Genomic DNA, 23,380 nt, shown 5'->3' on the forward strand with positions numbered 1-23,380 from the left:
GCCATGTAAGCTCCCTGAATAATTCTGCACCAAATATTCTCTCTTAGCCAAACCATGAAAGTCAGCTGGGTGACTTTGTTCCAGTCTGTCTCAGCTGATCCCACCTCAGAGGCTTGATGTAAAGCAGGGGTAAACCTTGGCAACTTTAAGATTTGTGGACTTCAACTCCCAGAGTTCCTCAGCCAGCTTTGCTTTGTTTAAAGTTGCCAAGGTTGGAGATCCCTGATGTAAAGAAAAGTGGGAGGAAGGGACACTACCTACGATGCCTTGAGCTGCTGCATGAAAGGCAGGATATACTGCATTTTTCGGTATATAAGACGCACTTCCCCCCCAAAAAAGTGGCCTATCCCCGCCGCCTGGAATGGTCTGAAAATGGGGCGCACGAAGGCTGAAAATGGGGCACACGGAGGCTGAAAATGGGGTGCGTGTAGGAGGTGATAGGTAGCAGTGGTGATGGGCGACAATGGTGGCAACAATCTCTGCAGCTGATAGGTGGTATTCCAGGAGGCAGATCTAACAGCCAATCAGATGCTCATGCTAAATCGAGCTGTGCTCAAGCTGACCAGGCTGTTTGCTGCAAGGAGGCAAATTGCTGGGAGGCAGGCAGCTTTTTTTCTTCTTGTTTTCCTCCCTAAAAGCTAGGTGCGTCTGTTGTGGCTCCACCCCCGCCCCCCCCGGGCCTGGCCCCCTGTCAGAGAGTGACTCAGAGAGTGAGGGGGAAGGGCTGTCAGGGCTCCCTTCTGCAGGGCCGGCTTCCCTGGCTCAACTCCAGGAGCCAGAGGCAGGCCAGGTGGAAGAGGTGACGAGGCCTCTGTCTCATGTATCTCCCCTCGCCCAGGAAACACTTCCAGACCCAGCTGAGGACAATCAGTCCTGGTTAGATCCTAGGTTTCGTAGACAAGAGAGGCAGGAACAACAGCAGAGGTGGGGCAGGCCTAGAAAGTGCTGAGTCACGGAGCCACACCCCACAGGGTATAAAAGCAGGAGGGGCTGCTATACTGCTTCGTGACGAACAAATCAAACTGTCTAGAGAGAACTTGAGCTGAAGTGCTGTTTATTCCTGACTTCCTGGTTGACACGCCGGCATCAAGAAAGATAACAGAAAAACCTTGGTAGACGCTTGCTGGGTTGCTGCCAGAGCTGATAGCTGCCATGGACTCAATTGCCGGCTAATTGAGTCATTTCTCGTGCCTCCCGGACTGCGGTGGGGGAACAGAACAGGGTTTTATAATCCAGAGTGTCTTAGTCCGCAAAATACGGTAAATCAAATAAATAAAATGTGTGTAAACGCCACTGCAAAAACCTCACTGGACTCTATGTACTTCTAATACAGATGAATCCTCTTGTAAGACAATTACCTACATATCTCCCCAGAAGTTAAATGATCCAGTTAAGAAACTGTGATAGAACTCCACCTGCATGCATCTATGCACCAAATTGTATAGTAAATTACCGAATTTAATCTAGATTAAATTTAAATTTAATCTAGAACATACTATATTCAGTAACATCACTGAAGTTGAGTGCAAATACATACAGAAAGCCAGAATTGTAGCTACAGCAAGAGTAAATGGTGAAATGAAGAAATGATCTGTAATGCTTTTAGTCAATGCAAATTGCCAGCAAGAGAATGTTGAGATCTGAAAAATATTCTGCAAAGTTTTTGAAGATAGGAAACAAACACAACATTACTAACCTATGACCAACGCCCCCACGATACCGTGCACCAGGTATGAGAACAGGGTCATCATCGCTATCATCGGTTTCATGGAAAACAGAACTTCTTGTTGATTCTTCATGAGTTGCAAGTTCTGAGGAATCTGGTTGAGAATGAGGTTCATTATTGGTATTATTTGGGATGGTAGAAGAATCTGTACTTTGTTGACTCAAGCCTTCTGGCTGTTCCATGGTTTTGCCTGATATATCTTCTCCTGGGATCTGGGAGATTAAATCAAGATCAGGAACATTTCCTTGTTCCATAGTACTTTCAGGCTGGTCAGATATTTCATTCTCTGATAGAATAAATAATATTTGGTTAATCAAACACTTTTGAATATACTTAACAGGAAAAAACAACATGAATTACATGAACTATACATAATTGATACAATATATTAAAAGGTATAATAGCTGTAAATGGTGAAAAATCGTTTAATTTTGTTTTAGCTGTTGCTCTATTTAAGTACAACATTTTCCATAACTATTTTACTCGAAGCAGTTTTTTGAGAGTAGTTAGCAGAGTTATAGTAACAAAACCATAATATACTATCATAGATAACTGGCAGTTCAGCACAAATTAATTCCAAATATTGCAAAAATTTACAGGACAGAAGCATAAAACAAACCTAACAGTATTAACTACTGATACCTTATGATACCAAATAAAATAAAATTCCTAAGTTACCTTTAATATATATCTCTCTAATTATTTTACATACCCGAATGTGGTGTATCAGCATTTTCATTTGTTGACATTAGCTCTTCAGTATTTGTATTTTCTTCAGGTGATTCTTCAGGAATTTCTAAACCAGAGAATTTTAAAAATGGATGAATTCTGCATATAGAAACCATTTCTAATATTTGCTATTCTTTACTATAAGTGATGTTTAGAATGATTTCAAAGTCTACTATATTTTACATCAGAAGAGGCAAGATGGTGCTTTCCAGATGTTTTAAACAGCACTTTCTAGTCCTGTTAGGGGTTTGATATTGATCCTGTTAGCAAATGTGATAAGTATTAAGTCTAAAGAATTTTGAGAGTTTACCAATATTTCATACGACAAGTAAAAGTTACAGCTAAAATATGCTTTATAAGAATGTGGAGTTACAAAGAGGCACAAATTTCTTTATAATCCCAATAAAAGAAAATCTAATTCCTATTCTTTTTTTTGCTGCAGATTCCAGATATGTATGATGATTTAGTTTTATAAACCTTACCGTGTTTATGTTCTGCTCAAATTATTATTTAAACAATTATTAAAATCTATTTAAAGTTGTAGCATGTTTGTAATATGTGATTTTTGAGCTAGCATTTTATAGCACTTATGTACAATTATAATTTCTGAAAATTCTTGATAATTTAATGCATATAGCTCCAGCTCGCTTAAAAGTTTTTGCTCAGCTCATATAGTAAAGTAGTCCTCAGATTATGACAAAAATTGGAACTGGGATTGCTGTTGCTAAGTGATATGGTTATAAAGTGCAATCCAAATAGTACCAGTTGTTGTCATAATCTCAGGATACACGGGTGGTTAAGTGAGAGAGCCAGAAGTCCCAGTAAGGGAATATTGGAGACATATATGTGGGATCTAGGGAGGGAACTTTAGGGATCAGTCAAATATCCATTTTTTAAAAACTTTGAATAGTCATTCAAATGGATTTAAGCCAAGAACTACTGATATTCGTAATTCCACAATAATGTTAAATTTATTCTCTCTCAGCTTTCAAATGTTACTTATGTAAGTAGATATAATGAAAAACGAATAGGATAAAATATGCTATAAAAAGAAAATCACCAATTTCACAATGTTAATGTCTGCTTGCTATGTAAGAGTAAGCCGTTTTGTGATTTAAACGATATGTTTTTGCTTGTCCTCTGCGTCCAATATGAAACAAAAATATTATTTGGCTATCTAAACAAATATTTTGGAGTTCCATGAGAACAGATCAACAATGTTATAATGATACAACATGGTGCTTTTTATAACATAAATTACAAGATATCTTACTTGATTCTTCACTCTCTGGTGTTGGTAGTCCTGAACCTGGAGTTCTTAGGGATTCTTCCTGACCTTCTATTTTGCTCTGACTTCCACTCCCTCTAGAACTTGAAGCTGTACTACTCCTAGCAACAAATGCATGCAACAACGTATTGCACTATGTTAGACATTTTTCTCATTCTTCAAAAGTTTGTCAAGTATAGATAGAAAGATCAACTATAAAATAAGAGAGCTACACTTTAAAATCATCAGAAATAAAGCAATATAAAATTCAAACATTAGGAATCAAAACTCACAATTAAAATGTCTATGAAAATTAGAAGAATAACAAAATTACATTAGAATAACAATGTGTGTATTTTCAGATGGAAGAAAAACAATTTGACAGAAAGTATTTCTATTAAGAAATCCCCTCAGTTGTTTGCACTTACATCTTTAAGAGTGTGAACTATAGTACCAGACTCATATGGCTGTGCTGTGCGATTCCATCCTATTTTGGACTTACCTGAATAGGAGAGCAGGAATGACAAAAATGTAAACAAGCATCCACATCAATTGATATTAAAGATAAAAAGAAATCCAAGTCTCCTCTGTTTTATGCAGCAAGGAGGACTCCATAGAAATAAAGACAAACATGGCTAGAAACCAGTGGCATTTTAAGAAGCTGCAACAATGTCAAAATGATAACACGTGTATCATGACATTATTGTCAAAAATAACATGGTTTGGTACTTGCATCGCAAGTACATAAGTTGCATCATGACCTCATGTCATTATCTTCATCTTGTTTCTCTGTGAAAACCCATAATATAAATCGTATCTTTACTGTATTCCAGGAAGTGATAAACATATAAGATAGCTGGCTGTTTCTGAGCAGATAAGAACGATGGTTCAGAATTTATAACTAATCAGATTTCAAGCTCTTCAAATTCTCTTATAGGACTGCCCTTTTAGAAGAGGAGAGTTGGATTTCTTAACTTAGGCCCTCACAGCATCTGTTGATAACCGACACTCAATTGCATTCTCTGAAGTCCTGCTCCTTGTCCAGATTATGTTGCAATGTTCCAGTCAACAAGAGTACACTGATATTTGCCTGGAAAAAAAGCCTCAAACAGCTTCTGAGAAAATGGAGGGGCAGCAGCAGGTCTTTTCAGCCTTTCCTCTGGGGCAGGTGAGGGGTACCCTATTTCTGCTATAGAAAAATAAATCTGCTTTGTAATAAGTCCAATGTATCATTCGGGCACTATAGAGCCCCCACGGAATTGTCTGAGATCATGATTATTGCCAGGAACATACACATTTTGCCCCAAATCATTTTGTATAGAAAATACCTGTCAGAGGTTTATCATAAACACAACCTAGGTATGCAGAAATAACCATTTAAGGAATCGTTGTTACAGGCAGGCAATCTCCTATTTCCTAACTGGATTTCTCATATTGATAACCTAATAGTTTAGGACATGGAGATAGATATAACAGCCTATTCTGAATAGAATCAATCTATCCAGTAGGATTGAGAAAAGGGTTGTTTTAGAGTGTCATTTTCAGCCCTTCTTGATGATAAATCTCCTCCTCTGAAATAGCTTGTACCCTGGAATTGTTAGCCTCATTCCTTCTAGTGTTCCAGAAGATTGTTTAAGATTTGTGTATTCTGAATGGACTTTGGCATTGATAGAATGGATGGAATATTATCACAGTAAGTGATGCTATGCTTACTCAAGGGACATATGGAAATCAGAGGTCCAATTATTCGTCTTATTTATTTGTATGCTGCCCTTTTAATTTTACAAATAACTCAGATGGTGGACACACTTCCTCCTCTTTTCCCCACAACCCTTTGAGGTGGGTTGGGCTGAGAGAGAGTAACTGGCCCAAAGTCACTTAGCTGACTTTCATGGCTAAAGGGGGACTTGAACAATGAGTATAATATGTATAAAACAGAACGTTATAAAAATGAAAGTTTCATTTCAAAATATAACCTGCATTTGCAATAAGTACTTACCATTCATCAGTGAAATCTAATTTAATTGTACTTGTAGTTGTTCCTTCTGTGCTATAATGTAAACTTAAAACAGGTTCACTTGCTCCTGGCCGTGGACTTGCTTTTTCATCATCTAAAAAGAAAGTGTTACAAATGCAAACAGATTGATTGATTGATGGATTGATAAAAATGTTATGGCTATCCAACTCTCTCAGTGATATCAGTTGGCTTTAAAAGATAAAATGCCAGTATAAAAACAGATAAACTCCCACATAATTGTGCTATTTAGCTTGTGCTAGCCTTAGTCTTTTAAAGATATATAATATGTAATATTAACAGAATAGAATAGAATAGAATTTTTTATTGGCCAAGTGTGATTGGACACACAAGGAATTTGTCTTGGTGCATATGCTCTCAATGTGCAATATGTAATAACAAATTTATAATTCTGTCCTGCTTGGCAAAGGCAATAAGCCAAGGAGGCACAAAATTAAAATTTAGAAATGAATAAATAATTTTTACACTAATAAATGCTGGAGCAATTTTATATTTTTAAAAACAGTAATGTTTATTATATTCGTTGTATGAACATTTCCAGATTAAATATACTTAATCATTTTAATTTGAAAATTGAATATATTCTCAGGACTAATAACTTTCATTTTTATTCTAGTTTAGTAGAAAACTTTAGGAGTCAGCAGGATAACAGGCTAAAAACATTAGTACTCTTATGTTTATATATGGCATGCCTAATTTCTTTTGAGGAATAATAATAAAAATGAAAGTTTCATTTCAAAATATAACCTGCATTTGCAATAAGTACTTACCATTCATCAGTGAAATCTAATTTAATTGTACTTGTAGTTGTTCCTTCTGTGCTATAATGTAAACTTAAAACAGGTTCACTTGCTCCTGGCCGTGGACTTGCTTTTTCATCATCTAAAAAGAAAGTGTTACAAATGCAAACAGATTGATTGATTGATGGATTGATAAAAATGTTATGGCTATCCAACTCTCTCAGTGATATCAGTTGGCTTTAAAAGATAAAATGCCAGTATAAAAACAGATAAACTCCCACATAATTGTGCTATTTAGCTTGTGCTAGCCTTAGTCTTTTAAAGATATATAATATGTAATATTAACAGAATAGAATAGAATAGAATTTTTTATTGGCCAAGTGTGATTGGACACACAAGGAATTTGTCTTGGTGCATATGCTCTCAATGTGCAATATGTAATAACAAATTTATAATTCTGTCCTGCTTGGCAAAGGCAATAAGCCAAGGAGGCACAAAATTAAAATTTAGAAATGAATAAATAATTTTTACACTAATAAATGCTGGAGCAATTTTATATTTTTAAAAACAGTAATGTTTATTATATTCGTTGTATGAACATTTCCAGATTAAATATACTTAATCATTTTAATTTGAAAATTGAATATATTCTCAGGACTAATAACTTTCATTTTTATTCTAGTTTAGTAGAAAACTTTAGGAGTCAGCAGGATAACAGGCTAAAAACATTAGTACTCTTATGTTTATATATGGCATGCCTAATTTCTTTTGAGGAATAATAATAAAAAATGAAATTTCTTATTACAACAAAACTAAGTAAAATACGATTATAACACATGAATTTAGATATTTTAAAAATAAGCTTCATGTTGAATTATATGTATATATGCAACCACCCATAACAGTGCATCAATCTGAATGCCATTAAACTTATATGAACCAGGAGTCAAGTTGGGGCACATTATCCTGATCTATGTGAATACTAAGAGACAATACCAATTTGAGGGCACATCATCATAATTGAGCCAAGAAACTTGTAACAGATCACTGTTGTATTTTACAAAATTCATCTTATATAACAAAAGTCAAGGAAGGAATGACACAAACTACAAAAGTCAGGATCTCACCCAAGTTCTGTAATTCAACATGCTGGCAATGGATGTTTCCAAAATACACACTTTATGCATATTAAAGATTGTGTAGTAAACCAGATTTATTTAGACTGGATTTACCTTTTTGTACCTTTTTGAATCCTTTCCAAATACCTGAGACAGGCATATGTTGTTGCTTAATAATATTAAAGGTATTGTCAAATTCAAGGCAGTGGGCATAACTCATACTCCTGCCTACTTTCTCCACAATAATCCTATGAGGTGGCTTTTCTGTGACACAGTAAATGGTCAAAAGCCACCTAATTGGTTTTCATGCCTAAAAGAGGCTTGTAACTTTCAGTCTCCTGATTTCTAGGCCAGCACTTAACCATTATATCATACTAACATATACAATGTATCAGAACTGTGTTATCAGGAATTAAATACCTGAATTTAAAACAGTCTTTGTAACCCATCCAGTTTTTTGTAACCCATCCAATGATATATCTAATTAGACAGATGATTTAACATTTACCTTTGATAGTTCTGGAACTAGATTTTGTTACCTCAAAATAATTGCATGTCTACATGATAGTTTGACTTAATAGGAAGGAAAGAGAACTTTTAATATTATACATCTTTAAATATATTTCCATCATATATAAATCTTAAAGTGTGGCAGCAATAAAAGTATTCCATAATATGTCATCATTTTTAAGTAAATTATTGGAGCCTGAATAGTGCTTAGGAACACTTAGATGCATTCTTCCAAAAGACGGGCTAAAGCACTAAAAACAGGCTGTAATGTCTTTTTTTTCCTTTTTTAATTTACTTATGTCATGACTAGAGGAATAAAATTGTCCTGCTGCTAAACAAGATACCTAAGAAAATGAAAGCAATACTGTACAAAGAATTATGATAGTGAAATCATAATAATTTTTTAAAAAAAGACAAAGCTGAAATCTTAAACATACTTTTAAAGTAGGGATGTACAAAATTCTTAAATTTCTAGATTGGCATATTTTGCACAAGCCCACTTACAAAGAAGTAAATGCTATAAAATTTAGTATTCTAACCTGACATATAGTACTTAAGTATGACTTAAGAGTCATATTTCATACCTATGTACATTTACTGTATCAAAACCTATGGATGCTCAGTGAACTGTAGAGCTGAGTTCACATATTCTACAAGTAGTGTGTAGTACCTTGACTGCATGTCTAAAAGCCTGCACAAGTAGACTTGGCTCAAGAAATAGTTTCAAAGAAGTGAAGTTTGTCAAGGGGGTCCATCCATATACTCAAGCCCAAATAAAAGGCAATTCATTTTTACATGCAGATCAGTCATTCTATGTTGTTGTGTCACTCAGTGAAACAAGGAATTAATTTGAAATATTTTGAAGGGGGAGCTCCATTCTGCCAGTAGATTGGAACCTTGTTCTTCAAAAAAAAATCTGGTATAAGATACTAAAAGGCAAAAACCTTATATTGTGTTAAAGCATGAAAAAGATTTTCTGTTTGTTCAATAGTTATATAAGCAACATGGAATTTCTCAAGTTCATTTCAAACAAGGATTACACTTCATGAACTTTTATATATTTATATTTATTTATAAGGTTTAGCAACATCAATTAAAAAAATCCAAACCGGTGGTGGGTTGCTCCTGGTTCTGTCCGGTTCTTTTGAACCAGTAGTAAAAGCGGTGGGAGGCTTCGCCCACCTGCCCAGACATCATAATGGATAATCTGTGCATGCACAGAAGCGTGCGCACGCTCCTGTTATGAACTGGTAGTAAAGGTAAGTAGAACCCACCCCTGATCCAAACCATGAAGAGCAAAACTATCAAACCTATCTTTACCATGCATTGGTTTTTAATACATCAGACAAATTTTAGTAATTTGTGAGTTAAATGAAGATGCCACCTAAGAAAAGGATGAGTTTATAGTTTTGAACAGTTGTTTTTACTTCTTCAAATGGAAAAATCTTATAATTCGGTCGTTATTTATATGAAATTGAGTTGTGTGTCCCAATAAAAGAAAGCAAAGCCAAAAATGTATAAACCCTTCATTGTTACAAATCATAATGGGGGAAAAAATCTAGGGGAATTTCCCTACTATGAAGCCTTACCATAAACAGCCTCAGATCAGATACCCAAACAACAATCTTAGAAAATCATACATCATTCCTGGTTGATCTCAAAGGCTACCTTTGCAGTTTTAGCAGAAATGAAGTGAGATAGTTTCTCTTGAGCTTCCATTCCAGGAAATACTTTAACAAAGTTTAACTAAGCCTAGTTAAACGCTGGCACTAGGGTTAATGAATTCTTTCAATTCCTCAAGTTGGAATAGAAGGGCCTAACTGATACAACTGATTATGCTAACAGTGTTGTTGTTTTAAATCATATTTTATCCAAACATGACATATCCTTAACTAAAAAGTGTTATAGAGGTAAAGAACAATACAGCCAAGTATTAGTCAGTTAACTGTGTGATGATAAAAACCAACAAATGCAACAGGCAAGCAGCAACTGCATACGCTATTTTGTTCCTGAGGGAAAGCGTCTTGAGCAAACAACAGCAGCACAAACTACATAACTACATTAGCTGCTTAATAAACCTTGACAAACGACAACCTGTAGGCTGAGGGTCCTGTGAGGATCCCTTAGGGGAAGACTGATCAGAGCTGGAGGACTGCTGTGCTGAACCCTCCGCTAGCTCTCGCTGTCTCTGCTGTTCAGCCTTCTTAAGCCTCAGCCGCTGCAGGCCCCTACGGAGTATAGCTAACTCAGGTGCCATTAATTCTGACAGGAAAAAGGGTGTAAAAAAGAAACAGGCATAGAACATAAGATAAAAAGAATATGACTAAAGAGCAAGCTAAGAGATATTATGTAGAGATTACAAACATCAAATTTCATTTTTAAAAGCAGACTATTAATATCAGCACAGAGGCAAAATGTGCTTTTCTTGGTTTATTATTTTTTTCAAGTATGAGAATTATGCTCATTATGTATGTTTCCTAGCTCGACTTACTAAACTGCTAAGGCAGTTAAGTTCTATAAAATAAAAAAAGATATAACCATGAAGACGCAAAAAATATATACGTGATAATTTCCTGCACAACTTCCACACATACGACTGTTTCTACTCTAACAATATTCATTGGGAATTAAGAGAACAATGTAACATTGTTAACACAATGTAAGCCGCCCTGAGTCTTCAGAGAAGGGAGGGATATAAATTCAAATAAAAAAAAAACATGTGGACAAAACTGAAGCCTAACTATCAAAGTTGCCATCAAAATTTTAGGTTGTAAATTACAATATAAAATGTAACTATACAGCCCTATTTAATGTGACTGTGATAAAGCACACTACTATAAAAGTTGTCTAATGCTAAAATGAGGAAGGGGATGATTTTGTTTCTGGTATTTTTTATTTATTTATTTTTTGCTTAGAAGTCAGTTTTCAAGTTTGGGTTTTGGTCCTTCTGCCAATAAAGAATAAAACTGTAATATGAAAATACATGCATACTCTAACATTTAAGTGTGTGCCATAATTTTTGTTTTTATTATTTTATTTAATTTTTATGATAAAAGTAATTAGATTAGGCAACTGCTATGCTGAATGTAATGAATTACTTCTCTATTCCAGTCAACCACAAAGTTAAAAGGTTTCCCAATACTCAGCAGTAATCACCCAGAAGGAATAGGGCAATTAGAAGGTTTGTGTTAAATTTGCAGAAAGGAAACCCATTGCTGTTTGATATATTCCAATGTTTTCATGTTCTAGTACATGAATAAATGAGAAACTAAAAACCACTAAAACAATAGATCTTATGTACAGAATTAACATTATGTAATTCAAAGCATAATAATGTTTTATTTTTAGACCACTATTATTTCGCTGAATTGATTTCATGACACTTTTTGGAAATACAGATTAAAAATAAGAGCAGAAAAAAGGAATTAAACATTTAAGATCACTTGAACTAATAAAACAGTGACAATTACTGCAACTAATTAATCTCTTATAGGCAATACCTTTTCTTAGTAACCATCCAATTTAAATAATATTTAAAGCATTTGAAGGAGTATTAACTACCTTACATCAGATTTATTCAAATATATTAACTGATTTTTTTTCTGGGTATATATCACTTTAAAATAGTTTGGCTATAACAGCCACAACACAGTGGGCTAACTGCTGAAATATACATAGATTTCAGTTATATGGTACTATCAAACCATCTCAAAAAGGTAATCAGGTTGGATGGTGGAGTCAATATTTCAATGGGAGATATCTGAGAAATTTCAGCTCTATACTAGAGTTGGGGAGGTGGGGATGGGAAGCCACTTTTACTGTTGCCAGAAAAACAAATTGAGTATCTACTAAAGTTGAATTGCGATGCCGTCGAAGGAAACTTCATTTTTTATTTGAAAGATATTCTTTTTTGTGAGATGTCTTCTAACACCATGGTCTGGGAAAGGAACACGTGCTGGAATTTTACTGTGACAGGACTGAACAATATAAAGAAATGAAATAAATTCAAAATAAACTGCATTCTAATTGTTACATTTTGATTTGTTTATTTATTAAATATATATGGCTACTCATCTCACAAGAAGTGATTCTGGGTGGTGTTTAACAAAAACTATAAAAACATGTCAAACATGGTCATATTTTACAAAAGCACAAACAAGAGATTTGATCGGCAATAGAGTCACCTCAAGATATCACTGGTGCCTTGAGACCTCCAGGCCTGATGACAAAGCCAGTTAAATGCAGTTCACCTCACAGTGCCAGCAGAATCAGTTAAGAAGCTAAACTTCCAGTACAAAAACAATCAGGTTAACTTAAACAAATAAAGGTCTTTAGAATAGCAATAGCTATTTTCTCACAGTTATTTCACTCTATACAAATCACAAATTTACAAAACTAATATTCATCTACAGAAATTCTATAGATGAGGAAGTACATATTAAGTTCCATTTGTAAACCTATAAAGCAATCTTTGAGTAAAAACCTACAATTGGATAAATATGTTTACGTCTAAATCCAATTCTTCTATACTCCATTTGAAAGAACATAGTAACAGTTTTATAGTGATAATCGGTATTTAAATAAAAGCCATATTTTATTTTCTAAGAATTAATACAGCATACCATACTAATTTTGAAACTGAAGGAACAGCTGCTGTAAAAGCATATGTTACTTGGGAACATACTTGGGAATTACCAGTTCAAACAAAAGCAATCCAAAATTCCATTGAGTTGATATAAGCCCATAAGTATGTCTTTAAGTGTTTTTCAAGTTATCCTAATAGCACTTGAGAGAAGCATTTTCCAAAATGATAAGAAAACAGATTCTTCAATAATAGCTGGCACTAGGTTTATTATTATAGTTGATTAAGCCTGTTATGGTTTCAGTCTCTAGCAAATTTAACCCTAAACTTGATGCTTAAATCCAAGCTCACTTAGAGAGGGCTGTAAAGCACTACGAAGCGGTATCTAAGTGCTATTTCTGTTAATTGCTAAAAATGAAATTTCTTTACTTTTGGAATAATGGCGAAAAAGTGGATTGATTTCTAAGCATAAGCCATAAGAGGATGAGGCTCATTTGAAACAGCGGAAATATTAAAGCAGTTTTTATGGGATGTATTAATCTTTACACAGTCTTTTTATGTAATCCAGCTCAATAATCTTTACTGAAAACTGCTTCATATTTAATGCAGAAATCATATTTGCTATGAATATAGTAGCCTTTATTGATGCTACATGTAAAACGTAAAATGGATTTTATATTTTTAAAATATTTTTAGTTTCATTCCTAGAAGCAAGGAATTGCTTAATACATGAAGCCAAAGCTAACAGATATTATTGCTACCCAGTACATAATAACTTCCAAACATATTTGCTCAGTGTGCTATGCAGAGGTTCTCTGGGCAGATGTAAAGCAATTTTGAGCCATCTTTCCTGGCCCACTAGAATCTGGCATAGAGAACATTTTTTTTAATTTATTTATTTGTCAAACACAACAATATATATAAGTATAAGCATGAAATAACCATACGAATTGGATACAACCAAAGGGAACATTAGGACAGGAACAGTAGGCACGCTGGTGCTCTTATGCACGCCCCTTACAGACCTCTTAAGAATGGGGTGAGGTCAACAGTAGATAGTCTTTGGTTAAAGCTTTGGGGATTTGGGGAAGAGACACAGAGTCAGGTAGTGCATTCCAGGCATTAACAACTCTGTTACTGAAGTCATATTTTATACAATCAAGATTGGAGCGGTTCACTTTAAGTTTAAATCTATTGTGTGCTCATGTATTGTTGTGGTTGAAGCTGAAGTAGTCTTCGACAGGAAGGACATTGTAGCAGATGATTTTATGAGTTATACTCAGGTCATGCTGAAGGTGGCGGAGTTCTAAATTTTCTAAACCCAGGATTTCAAGTCTGGTGGCATAAGGTATTTTGTTGTGATCAGAGGAGTGAAGAACTCTTCTTGTAAAATATTTCTGGACACGCTCAATTGTACTAATGTCTGAAATGAATTTTCTGTCAGGGGCCAGAAAATTAGACCTGTTTGCCCTAATGTTGGCCTTATAGAACATTCTCCCATTGGACAGTACATCAGCTCCATTCCTTTTAGTGTTCCAGAAGTCCCTCAAGATTTGGTTTCCAGAGAACTCTAAGTAGATGCCTCTACTATTGAGGTGGATGTACTCACATCCTTTCTGCTTGGGGTTTGCATATATGTTAGTTTTAATTAATCTGCTTTTAATGTTATATTTCTAAATATCTGTTTTATATCTATATTAGTTTTTTATTGATTACTTATTGTATCCTACCAAGAATCATTTCTTGTGAGATAAGAGGCCATATAAATTAAATAAATAAATAAATACATAAAATAAATAAAATGGCTCACAAGAATTTGAGATAAAATCCTCCTAATCTACAATTAAAATTTAACAATGAAATGACAATATAAAACAGTACATAATACGTGAAGCTTTCTATAACCAATTGTTTTGAAGCTTGCTTTCCATTTACTGTATTTCTCCGACAATAAGACAGGGTCTTATTTTCTTTTGACCCTCAAAATATGGCCTTGGCCTTATTATCAGGGGTCTTATCCCTAAACCTTGGCCCCAGAGCGCTGACCAGCTCCTTTGCCAGTGCCACTCAGGCCGCTGCCTCTAGCAATCGTGGCAGCTTTTTCCTTACTTCCCGTGCAAACAGCATGACGTGAGAAGGCGAGGCAGGGGACAAAGGGGGGGAACATGCCCCACGTGCCCCTGTCATCCACATGGTGTCAGCTCCGACACATGGCCGTGTGTTGAAGAAGTCATTCTGGAGAGCGTGGCAGTTCCAGTGGCACAACGGCACCAACACCATCGCTTCCCGGCTCAACTCCTTGCCACCAGCTGAGAGGCACGCCACTCATGGGAGAACTGGCTGGCTGGCGTCGGCAGCACACTTAGGCTGTAGGCACCACCTAATGACATAATCAGGACTACGGTGGCCTCCTCAGGACATTTACAATACACTGAACATGCAGCAGATATGTTTAGCTGCCCTGAGCACTTTTGGGCGGCTGTGGCGATGGCTGAGAGTTGCTAACTGGGCAGATGCTGTTGGCTGGGAAGCCTGGAATCGAGCAGAGGTGTGGATTGGGACGTAACAAGTGGCCTTAAAGCACTGCCCACCCCCCTCAGCCCCGAACCCAACAGCAGAGTTAAGCCTTCCCCCAGCCTTCAATGTCCGGGCTGCGCAAACTGAGCCCAAGAGATGGGGGGGGGCTTCACTCTGCTGTCGGGATTGGGGCTGAGGGGGGTGGGCAGCTTTTTAAGGCCACTTGTGCAGCTGAAGCAAGAAACACCTCATCCCACGCCTTCCCCTCCTGCTTAAAGAATGAAGTTGTGGGAGGAGAGTAAAGCGAGTGGGGAAAAATAGTCGCTTCCCAAATCTACAAAGGATGTGGAGTTGAGATCTGGCTAAATGATCAGCACGCCATTACCAAATAAAAGCGGACAGGAGGATATTCACTCCTTTTGCTTCTCTCTCTCTCTCTCTTCCTGTCTTCTCCGCCGTGTCTTACCTGACTTCCAGCTCCTGCCATGCTGGGCGAGGGGACGGCAAGGGAGTCCCACCTCGCTCCATGAGTCTTGCTTCTCTGCCACCTCACCCCTCCCCACCTGCCACACCCCCTTGCCGGCTGAAATCGGCAAGCCAGATTCAGGAAGCTGAACATGCTGCCGCCACAAGGGAGGAAAAGAACGTCAGAAGTGTCCTCTCTTGCAGTGCCTTCTCTCTTTCTTCTCCCGAGTGGCAGCGGTGTGTTCGGCTTGCCAATAAGGGGCGCACAAGCTAGGGTTTGCAGGAGCGGCCTCTGCGAAGCCATTCCGTGTGGATGACAGGGGCGTGTGGGTCATGTTCCCCCTTCCTTCCCCCCCTCTCCGGCCTCGCCTCCTCACGTTGTGTTGTTTGCGCAGCAGCTGCACATGCATCTAAGTATTGAGAGGGCTTATTTTTGGAGGGCTTATTTTAGCACATTCGCTCAAAAGCCCAATTGGGCTTATTATCAGGACATGACTTAATTTTGAGAAAACACGGTACTAACATCTCAATTCTTTCCCATCCTCTGTTTCTAATGGTAATAAAGAAGAAAAATTATTTCTGTTGTTTAAGTGTTGTTGTTTACATCCCTCTAAATAACAGAAATGCTAAAAAAAACACTGTATGTATTCTAATAAAAATAGAGTAAGAATGGAATTTAGCCTCAATTTCCATAAACTCATAAAAATTGCCTCTATGGGATTATAGCAAAAATTCCAACATATCAAATACTCCACTTCTAAAGGGTGCTAAAGCTGCTGTGGCCACTGTTTTTGATACCAATTTTCAATTACCTTCTACCACTGCAGTTTTTATAAATCTTCATATAGATCAGCTGATAATATAACTCCAAGTAGAAAAGCTAGGCCATATAACCAATGAAGGGGAAACTACTTTTTACTATATTGCAACAGTCAGCTCATTAAGTTGCATGAACAGAATGCAGATGTGGCACAAGTTGTACGATTCAATTAAAATAAGAAAATATTCACTGTAATATAAGTCTAATTCTTGCTTATAAATGATTAGTATAATAAAGAACAAAACAATTAAGAGACAATAGTTCCTTAATAGAAATAACGCATGGTCGGAACCTAAAGAATCACACAATTAGTTCTACAAACCAAAAAAGCATTTTTACACTTATATTTCTTAAACAATAAGCTTCCATTCATGTAGTAAGCAACTTTTGGGGAAAAGGAGATTTTTTTGAAGCTGCAATAGTGTCTTACAGTCAATATGTACAGTAATTCTTGTGAAAGGTGATTGAGTATATAGTTGTAAAAATCTCCTTTTTTCTGCTAAGCACTATCTTCACATTATTTACTGCTAATTTAGGTTAAAAAAACAAAGTTACTTAATATTTACATATTAGCATTATGGGTTCAAAAATATGTGTAACCTAACTACAGTTGAATTAATTTTAAAACAAGCTCTATCATTGGAAATCTGCGAATGAACAAATTCAATTTCGCCTACCATCTTCAATATACATTATAAAGCTGAAAAACTATTCTGGGGGTCAGAAGTTGAGCTAAACGTTTAATGGCATATCTTTTCAGAGAAAAATAAGAATATACTGTGTTGTAACAAATTATAGCCAAACTTCAGACTAGTAAAATTTTGAGTGAAGCTTAATGTAGTAGATTTTATAATTGGAGGTCATTCATCCAAGTACATGACCACGCTGAATATTGGTATAATAAATACGTATTTTAAACTCCTTATACAGATTAAATACGTAAGCTCTTTTAACAAGAAACCTTTACATACCAGGTTGATGGTGGGTAGGAGGTGCAGGTGTCTCCAGGAAAGGTCTTTGTTCATTGTCAGGAGAGGAGAGTAAAGAAGTAGAAGGAGGACTTTCTGTTGATGAAGATGTTGAGGGAGCTTGAGCTGACACTGTAGATGAGGATGACTGCAGTTGTTCAGGACCATCTACTTCCATGGAATTTTCTGTTTCAGCACCTGCCAAGACATTTCCTGGGGTAGAAACATCTGATCTACTTGTTCCACCTTTGAAGAAAAGCATCAACTTAACTTTGTTTTTTTAAAAAAAAAACCATTATTGGTTTATATTTATTCAACACAGTAACTTTTTTTTAATTTGAATTTATATCCCGCCCTTCTCCGCAGACTCAGGGCGGCTTACACTGTGTTAAGCAATAGTCTTCATCCATTTGTATATTATATACAAAGTCAACTTTTATTGCCCCCAACAATCTGGGTCCTCATTTTACCTACCTTATAAAGGATGGAAGGCTGAGTCAACCTTGGGCCTGGTGGGACTTGAACTTGCAGTAATTGCAAACAGCTGTGTTAATAACAGACAGACTTAGTCTGCTGAGCCACCAGAGGCCCAGTAACAAATTAATATCTTTAACGGAGTAGATTAAATGTGCTAAATGTGATGCTTGGAACCATAAATTTGGTAGGGCCTATTTAAGCTATCAAATCAAATCCGTGCTCAATGTAGGATGCCAATTAAATCATTCACATACTGTCAACTCTCTGCTTGAACACTTCTAATGAAGGGGAGCCCACAATTATTTTTGGTCATAATTTCCACTGTCAAACTGATCTTGTTGTTAGGATATTTTTTCTAATATTCTAATATTTGCCTGCTTTTTGTTTGATTTATTTCATGAGTTTACACCTTTCAATAACTGAAATCCATTATTGCATATTCTGCAGTCTGCAATAAGGAAAAAAATGAAGTATTCTTCAACATGATTAACTTTTCAGGTATTTGAAGAGTGCTATCATTTCCTTGTGGCTAGTTCTCAAAAATTGTAGCAAGTTCTCAAAGAGATGGGAGTACCAGACCAAGGTTTGTCTCTTGAGAAACCTATATGCAGGTCAAGAAGCAACAGTGAGAACTGGACACGGAACCACTGATTGGTTCAAAATTGAGAACGGAGTTCAGCAAGGCTGTATACTATTGCCCTGCCTATCTGACTTACATGCAGCGCACATCATGAAAAAGGCAGGACTAGATGAATCGAAAGTTGGAATTAAGATTGCTGGAGAAATATCAATAACCCCAGCTATGCAGATGATACCACTCTAATGGCAGAAAGTGAAGAGGAACTAATGAGCCTCTTGACAGGGGTGAAGGAGGAGAGTGCAAAAGTTGTTTTGAAACTCAACATTAAGAAAACTAAGATCATGGCTCCCGGCCCTCTCAATTCCTGACAAATAGATGGGTAAGAAATGCGAGGTGGTGACAGATTTTATTTTCCTGGGCTCCAAGATGGGGACTACAGCCAAGAAATTAAAAGACATTTGCTCTGGGGAGGAAAGCTATGGCAAAGTTAGCATACTAAAAAGCAGAGACATCACCCTGCCAACAAAAGTGCATATAGTCAAGGCTATGGTTTTTGCACTTGAAATGTATGGTTATGAAAGTTATGAAAGTCGGACCATAAGGAAGGCTGAGTGTCTAAGAATTGAGGCCTTTGAACTCTGGTGCTGGAGAAGACTCCTGCGAGTCCCTTGGATTGTAAGGCGCTCAAACCAGTCAGTTCTAGAGGAGATCAACCCTGACTGTTCTTTAGAAGGCCAGATCCTGAAGATGAAACTGAAATACTTTGGTCACCTAATGAGAAGGAAGGACTCACTGGAGAAGAGCCTAATGCTGGGAAAGATTGAGGGCAAAAGAAGAAGGGGACGGCAGAGAATGAGGTGGCTGGATGGAGTCACTGAAGCAGTCGGCGTGAGCTTAAATGGACTCTGGGGGATGGTAGAGGACAGGAAAGCCTGGAGGAAAGTTGTCCATGGGGGTCGTGATGGGTTGGACACGACTTTGCAACTAACAATTACAATTTCCTTTTTTTGTTGTATCTCTTCAAAGCTACATATGCTCATCATCTTCAAGCTCACTTTTCAGGATTTAGTTTCCAGTCCCACCTTGCCCCAATCACTTTTGGTGCATTTCTCTGAGCCACTTCGCACTATTGATTCATATTGAGATTGGCCTCAGCTATTCCAAGATTTTTTAAAAAAATTACCAAGCTAGGGTTTATAAATTTCATCCTAGGCCTGGGCACTTGATATTTGTTTCTTAGGTAAAAATTCTGTACTTTTTTCTGTTAAATCTGATGTTGTAACTTTCGGATAATTTCTACCAAGATAATTCTGAATTTTCTTTCCGCCTTCTACAATACATTTTATCCGTATCATCTGTAAATATGGTAAACATTCCTCTCTTCCTTTTTATTGAATTATATTGTATTTCACATACAGGATTGATATTTGTCTTTAATTTAATGAAGAACCATTAGTGAACAATTAAAGTGTTACTTTTGAGCCAATTTTGAGTCAACAATTTTCACTTAACTATCAGATTATTCAGGCAACATTTTAGAATAGAATAGAATTTATTGGCCAAGTGTGATTGGACACACAAAGAATTTGTCTTGGTGCATATGCTCTCAGTGTACATAAAAGAAAAGATACCTTCATCAAGGTACAACATTTACAACACAAATGATGGTCATAGGGTACAATTTAACACTTAAAAGATACAACACTTAATGATAATCACAGGGCAACTAACTTATTACTAACTTATTAATCAGCATGCTATGCTGAAGTCAAAAAATTTCATGTTTATAGCACTCCCACAATCAGTTACCCAATGAAAAAATTAAGTACGATTAATCAGAAGGGGTGTTGGACTTACCTGAACTTCTCGTTGAGTGGAGACAGCAGCCAGGAATGGGTTGAACATGTCTGTTCAATTTAAGGACTGAGTCTGTTAAATTGTAAGCTCCGCCCTCGTTTCTAGGGTCTTCCAGCTTTTGATGAAGATGAAGAAAACAGACTTGATGTGTCAGAATTATAGAAAAGATGCAAAAAAACCAAAAAAGGGAGACCAGATTGCCAATGGGTGGGACTGGCGGCTGTCTCCACTCAACGAGAAGGTGCATCTCAGGTAAGTCCAACGCCCTATCTCCACTGTAGTGGAGACAGCAGCCAGGAATGGGACATACCAAAGCTAACTGTCCTGCCAATTACGGGAGGTTCCCAGTCTTGTCAGAGGCCGAACATTCGTCATGGACCCATTGGAGCACTGGCAGCCAAAGGCTGCCTCCACCGAGGCAAAGGTGTCCAACTTGTAACGTTTAATAAATGGCGAGGGTGAGGTCCAAGTGGCCGCCCTACAGATCTCTGCCAAAGAGGCCTGCGTGGCCCATGCCGCCATCATAGAAGGCTATCCTGGTAGAATGCTCTGTCACTCTCGGCGGCCTTGGCAAGGAGCACAACTCGTAGACCTTGGCAATGGTCTGGCGAATCCACCAACCAATGATGACAGGAGTAACTTGACCACCCAAGGAAATTGGCTGGAAGGAAATGAATAAAGATTCCATTCGCCTGAGGTCGGCCGTGCGTTTAAGATAGATGCAAAGGGCCCTCTGTACATCTAGAGTGTGCCAGCGTTTTTCCAAGGGATGGACTGGATAAGGACAGAAGTTGAGTAGGATGAGTTCTTGCATCCAATATAAAATGACATGTTGACCTTTGGATGAATGAGGGCTCTAAGCATAGTACTACCCGGTCAGTATGAAACACGCACAGGTCACTCTGTACCGACAAAGCGGCAATCTCAGAAATCCGTCTTGTGGACGTAATTGCGACCAAGAAGCCACTTTACATGACAAGAAGCATAGACTGACCGAGCGTAAGGGCTCATAAAGTGTTCCCGTAAGGGATTTCAATACGATGCACAAATCCCAGGTCGGATACCTGTGTACCACTGGTGGGTATAAATAGCTGGCGAGTTGCTTCTGCCCACCCTCTGAAAAGGCAAAAGGAACCATTGAAGGTCTCTAGCATGGAGACGTGCCCATGGCGTGATGGAAATAGCAGACACCATTTTGCCCAGGAGCTGTGATAGCAGGACTAAAGGCACTCTACGTTCTCTCTGGACTCGATTAGCTAAGCCCCTTAGGCTGTCCTGCCCGTCCTGGGACAAATATACTTGCCCTCAATCACATCAATGATTGCCCCAAGATGGAACAGTCGGGTTGGATTAATTGGCTTTTAGCTATGTTAATAGAAAAGCCATGATTTGTGAGAGTTTGAATCGTCACCTGAAGATCCTCTCTGGTTTGAGGCAGAGAAGACGACAGAATTAAGATATCATCTAAGTAGGATTGTATACGTATCGGCATGGCTCTGAGGTGAACCGCCAAGGCTGCTAGTGCCTTGGTAAACGTGCGAGGTCCTGAGGACAGGCCGAAGGGCAATGCCCTGTACTGGTAGCGCGTACCTGTGTAGTAAACTCTAAGATATTTCCACTGTGCTGGAAGAATCGGAATATGCAGGTACGCTTGAGTTAGGCCAATAGAGGTGAGGAAGTCGCCCTTCCTGATGCCAGCTAGGATTGACTGAAGAGACTGCATTTTGAACCTTCTATGTATGATATATCGGTTCAATCTTTTGAGGTCAAGAATAGGTCTCCACCTACCCGAGGACTTGGGAACAACAAATAACCTTGAACCTTAGGCCGTGTTATCTTCTGGCACCCTCTGGATAGCTCTAATGTCCAGTAGGTGTTTAACAGCCAAATCCATAAGGATTTTCTTATCCTTGTCTCTAGACACTGGGCATCATATAAAGAACCTCGGGGGGGAGGGGATGGTGGAAAGGAATTCAAGGGATAGGCCAGATTGTATAGTATCCCGGATCCAAGCATCTGAAGTAAGTGCCTGCCATTGGTTGGCAAAAAACGCCAGTCTGCCTCCAATGGGTGGGTCAGAAATGCAGTTTATCTGTGGCGTCAGAACGAACAACTTCCTCCCCCTCGAAAGGGCTGTTTGCTTAGAAAAGGCCTACCTCTAGCCAGCCTGTCTTGGTGTTCCTGTGGCCTTGGGCCAAAGGAACCCTGCGATCGGGAAGACCCGGAGGCTCATTCGGATCCCCAAAATTGAGGGAGACGGAATAATGGAGAGAAGCGTGACTTTCCCTGTGTTGAAAAAAAGGCAAAATGTTTCGCTTGTCTTTAGTTTCAACAAATAATGGCTTGAGTGCCTCCCCAAATAAGTTTTCTCCAGCAAAGGAGGCAGAAGCAAGGCACCATCTGTCTCAGTCAGAGTAAATGGACTGCCGCCACAGTGGAGGGCATAATTCTGAGGTGAAACGAGCCAAATGCAGTGTTGCATTGGCCGAGAGTTGAACTGTTGCTATGATTTTATTAAGATCTTGCTGCAGTCTGGTATCGTCTGCTGGTAATTTGTCTTGCAACTGTCTTAGCCAAATTAAACTTGCTCTATTAAAGAATGATACCATGGTAGCCCAGCTGCCCTCTGGTGTGCCCTCTGAAGTGATTGATCTGATTGTCTATCCTCTGGTCGCAATACGTTTTCAGGTTCTCCAGGAATAGACAATGTAGACCACAAGGCCGCTATGGGAACGTCCACTGTTGGTGTTTGGAGGATGGTTGCCAGCTCCAGCCCAACGTTGCAATAACGTCTATCTGTAGAAGTAAGAAGCGGTGCTGAGTCTGGGTTTGTCTACTGTCTCTTGACGATGTGTACAAAGAGACAAGGAGATGGGACAACATCCAGAGTTTTGTCTGGCTCTAAAAAAGGCAGACCCGTTGACTGCTGGAAGTGTGTTGATGTTGGACCCTCAGCGGTCGAACTGATACTGGCAACATTGGTGGCTTT

At 37.9% G+C, this 23,380-nt stretch overlaps 1 protein-coding gene across 1 annotated transcript in view; it reads right to left on the reverse strand.

Moving 5' to 3' along the window:
* The window catches only part of DCAF6 (DDB1 and CUL4 associated factor 6), a 71,727-nt gene that overhangs the window by 13,875 nt on the left and 34,472 nt on the right, over positions 1-23,380 (reverse strand). The window contains exons 10-15 of the mRNA XM_058185516.1: positions 17,481-17,723; positions 10,220-10,387; positions 6,528-6,639; positions 3,729-3,844; positions 2,439-2,522; positions 1,697-2,012 (exon numbers count right to left, since the gene is read on the reverse strand). Coding sequence (XP_058041499.1) covers positions 1,697-2,012; positions 2,439-2,522; positions 3,729-3,844; positions 6,528-6,639; positions 10,220-10,387; positions 17,481-17,723 — 1,039 coding nt within the window. The remainder of the gene's footprint in view (positions 1-1,696; positions 2,013-2,438; positions 2,523-3,728; positions 3,845-6,527; positions 6,640-10,219; positions 10,388-17,480; positions 17,724-23,380) is intronic.

This window comes from Ahaetulla prasina, chromosome 5, assembly GCF_028640845.1.
Source record: "Ahaetulla prasina isolate Xishuangbanna chromosome 5, ASM2864084v1, whole genome shotgun sequence".
Lineage (NCBI taxonomy): Eukaryota > Metazoa > Chordata > Lepidosauria > Squamata > Colubridae > Ahaetulla > Ahaetulla prasina.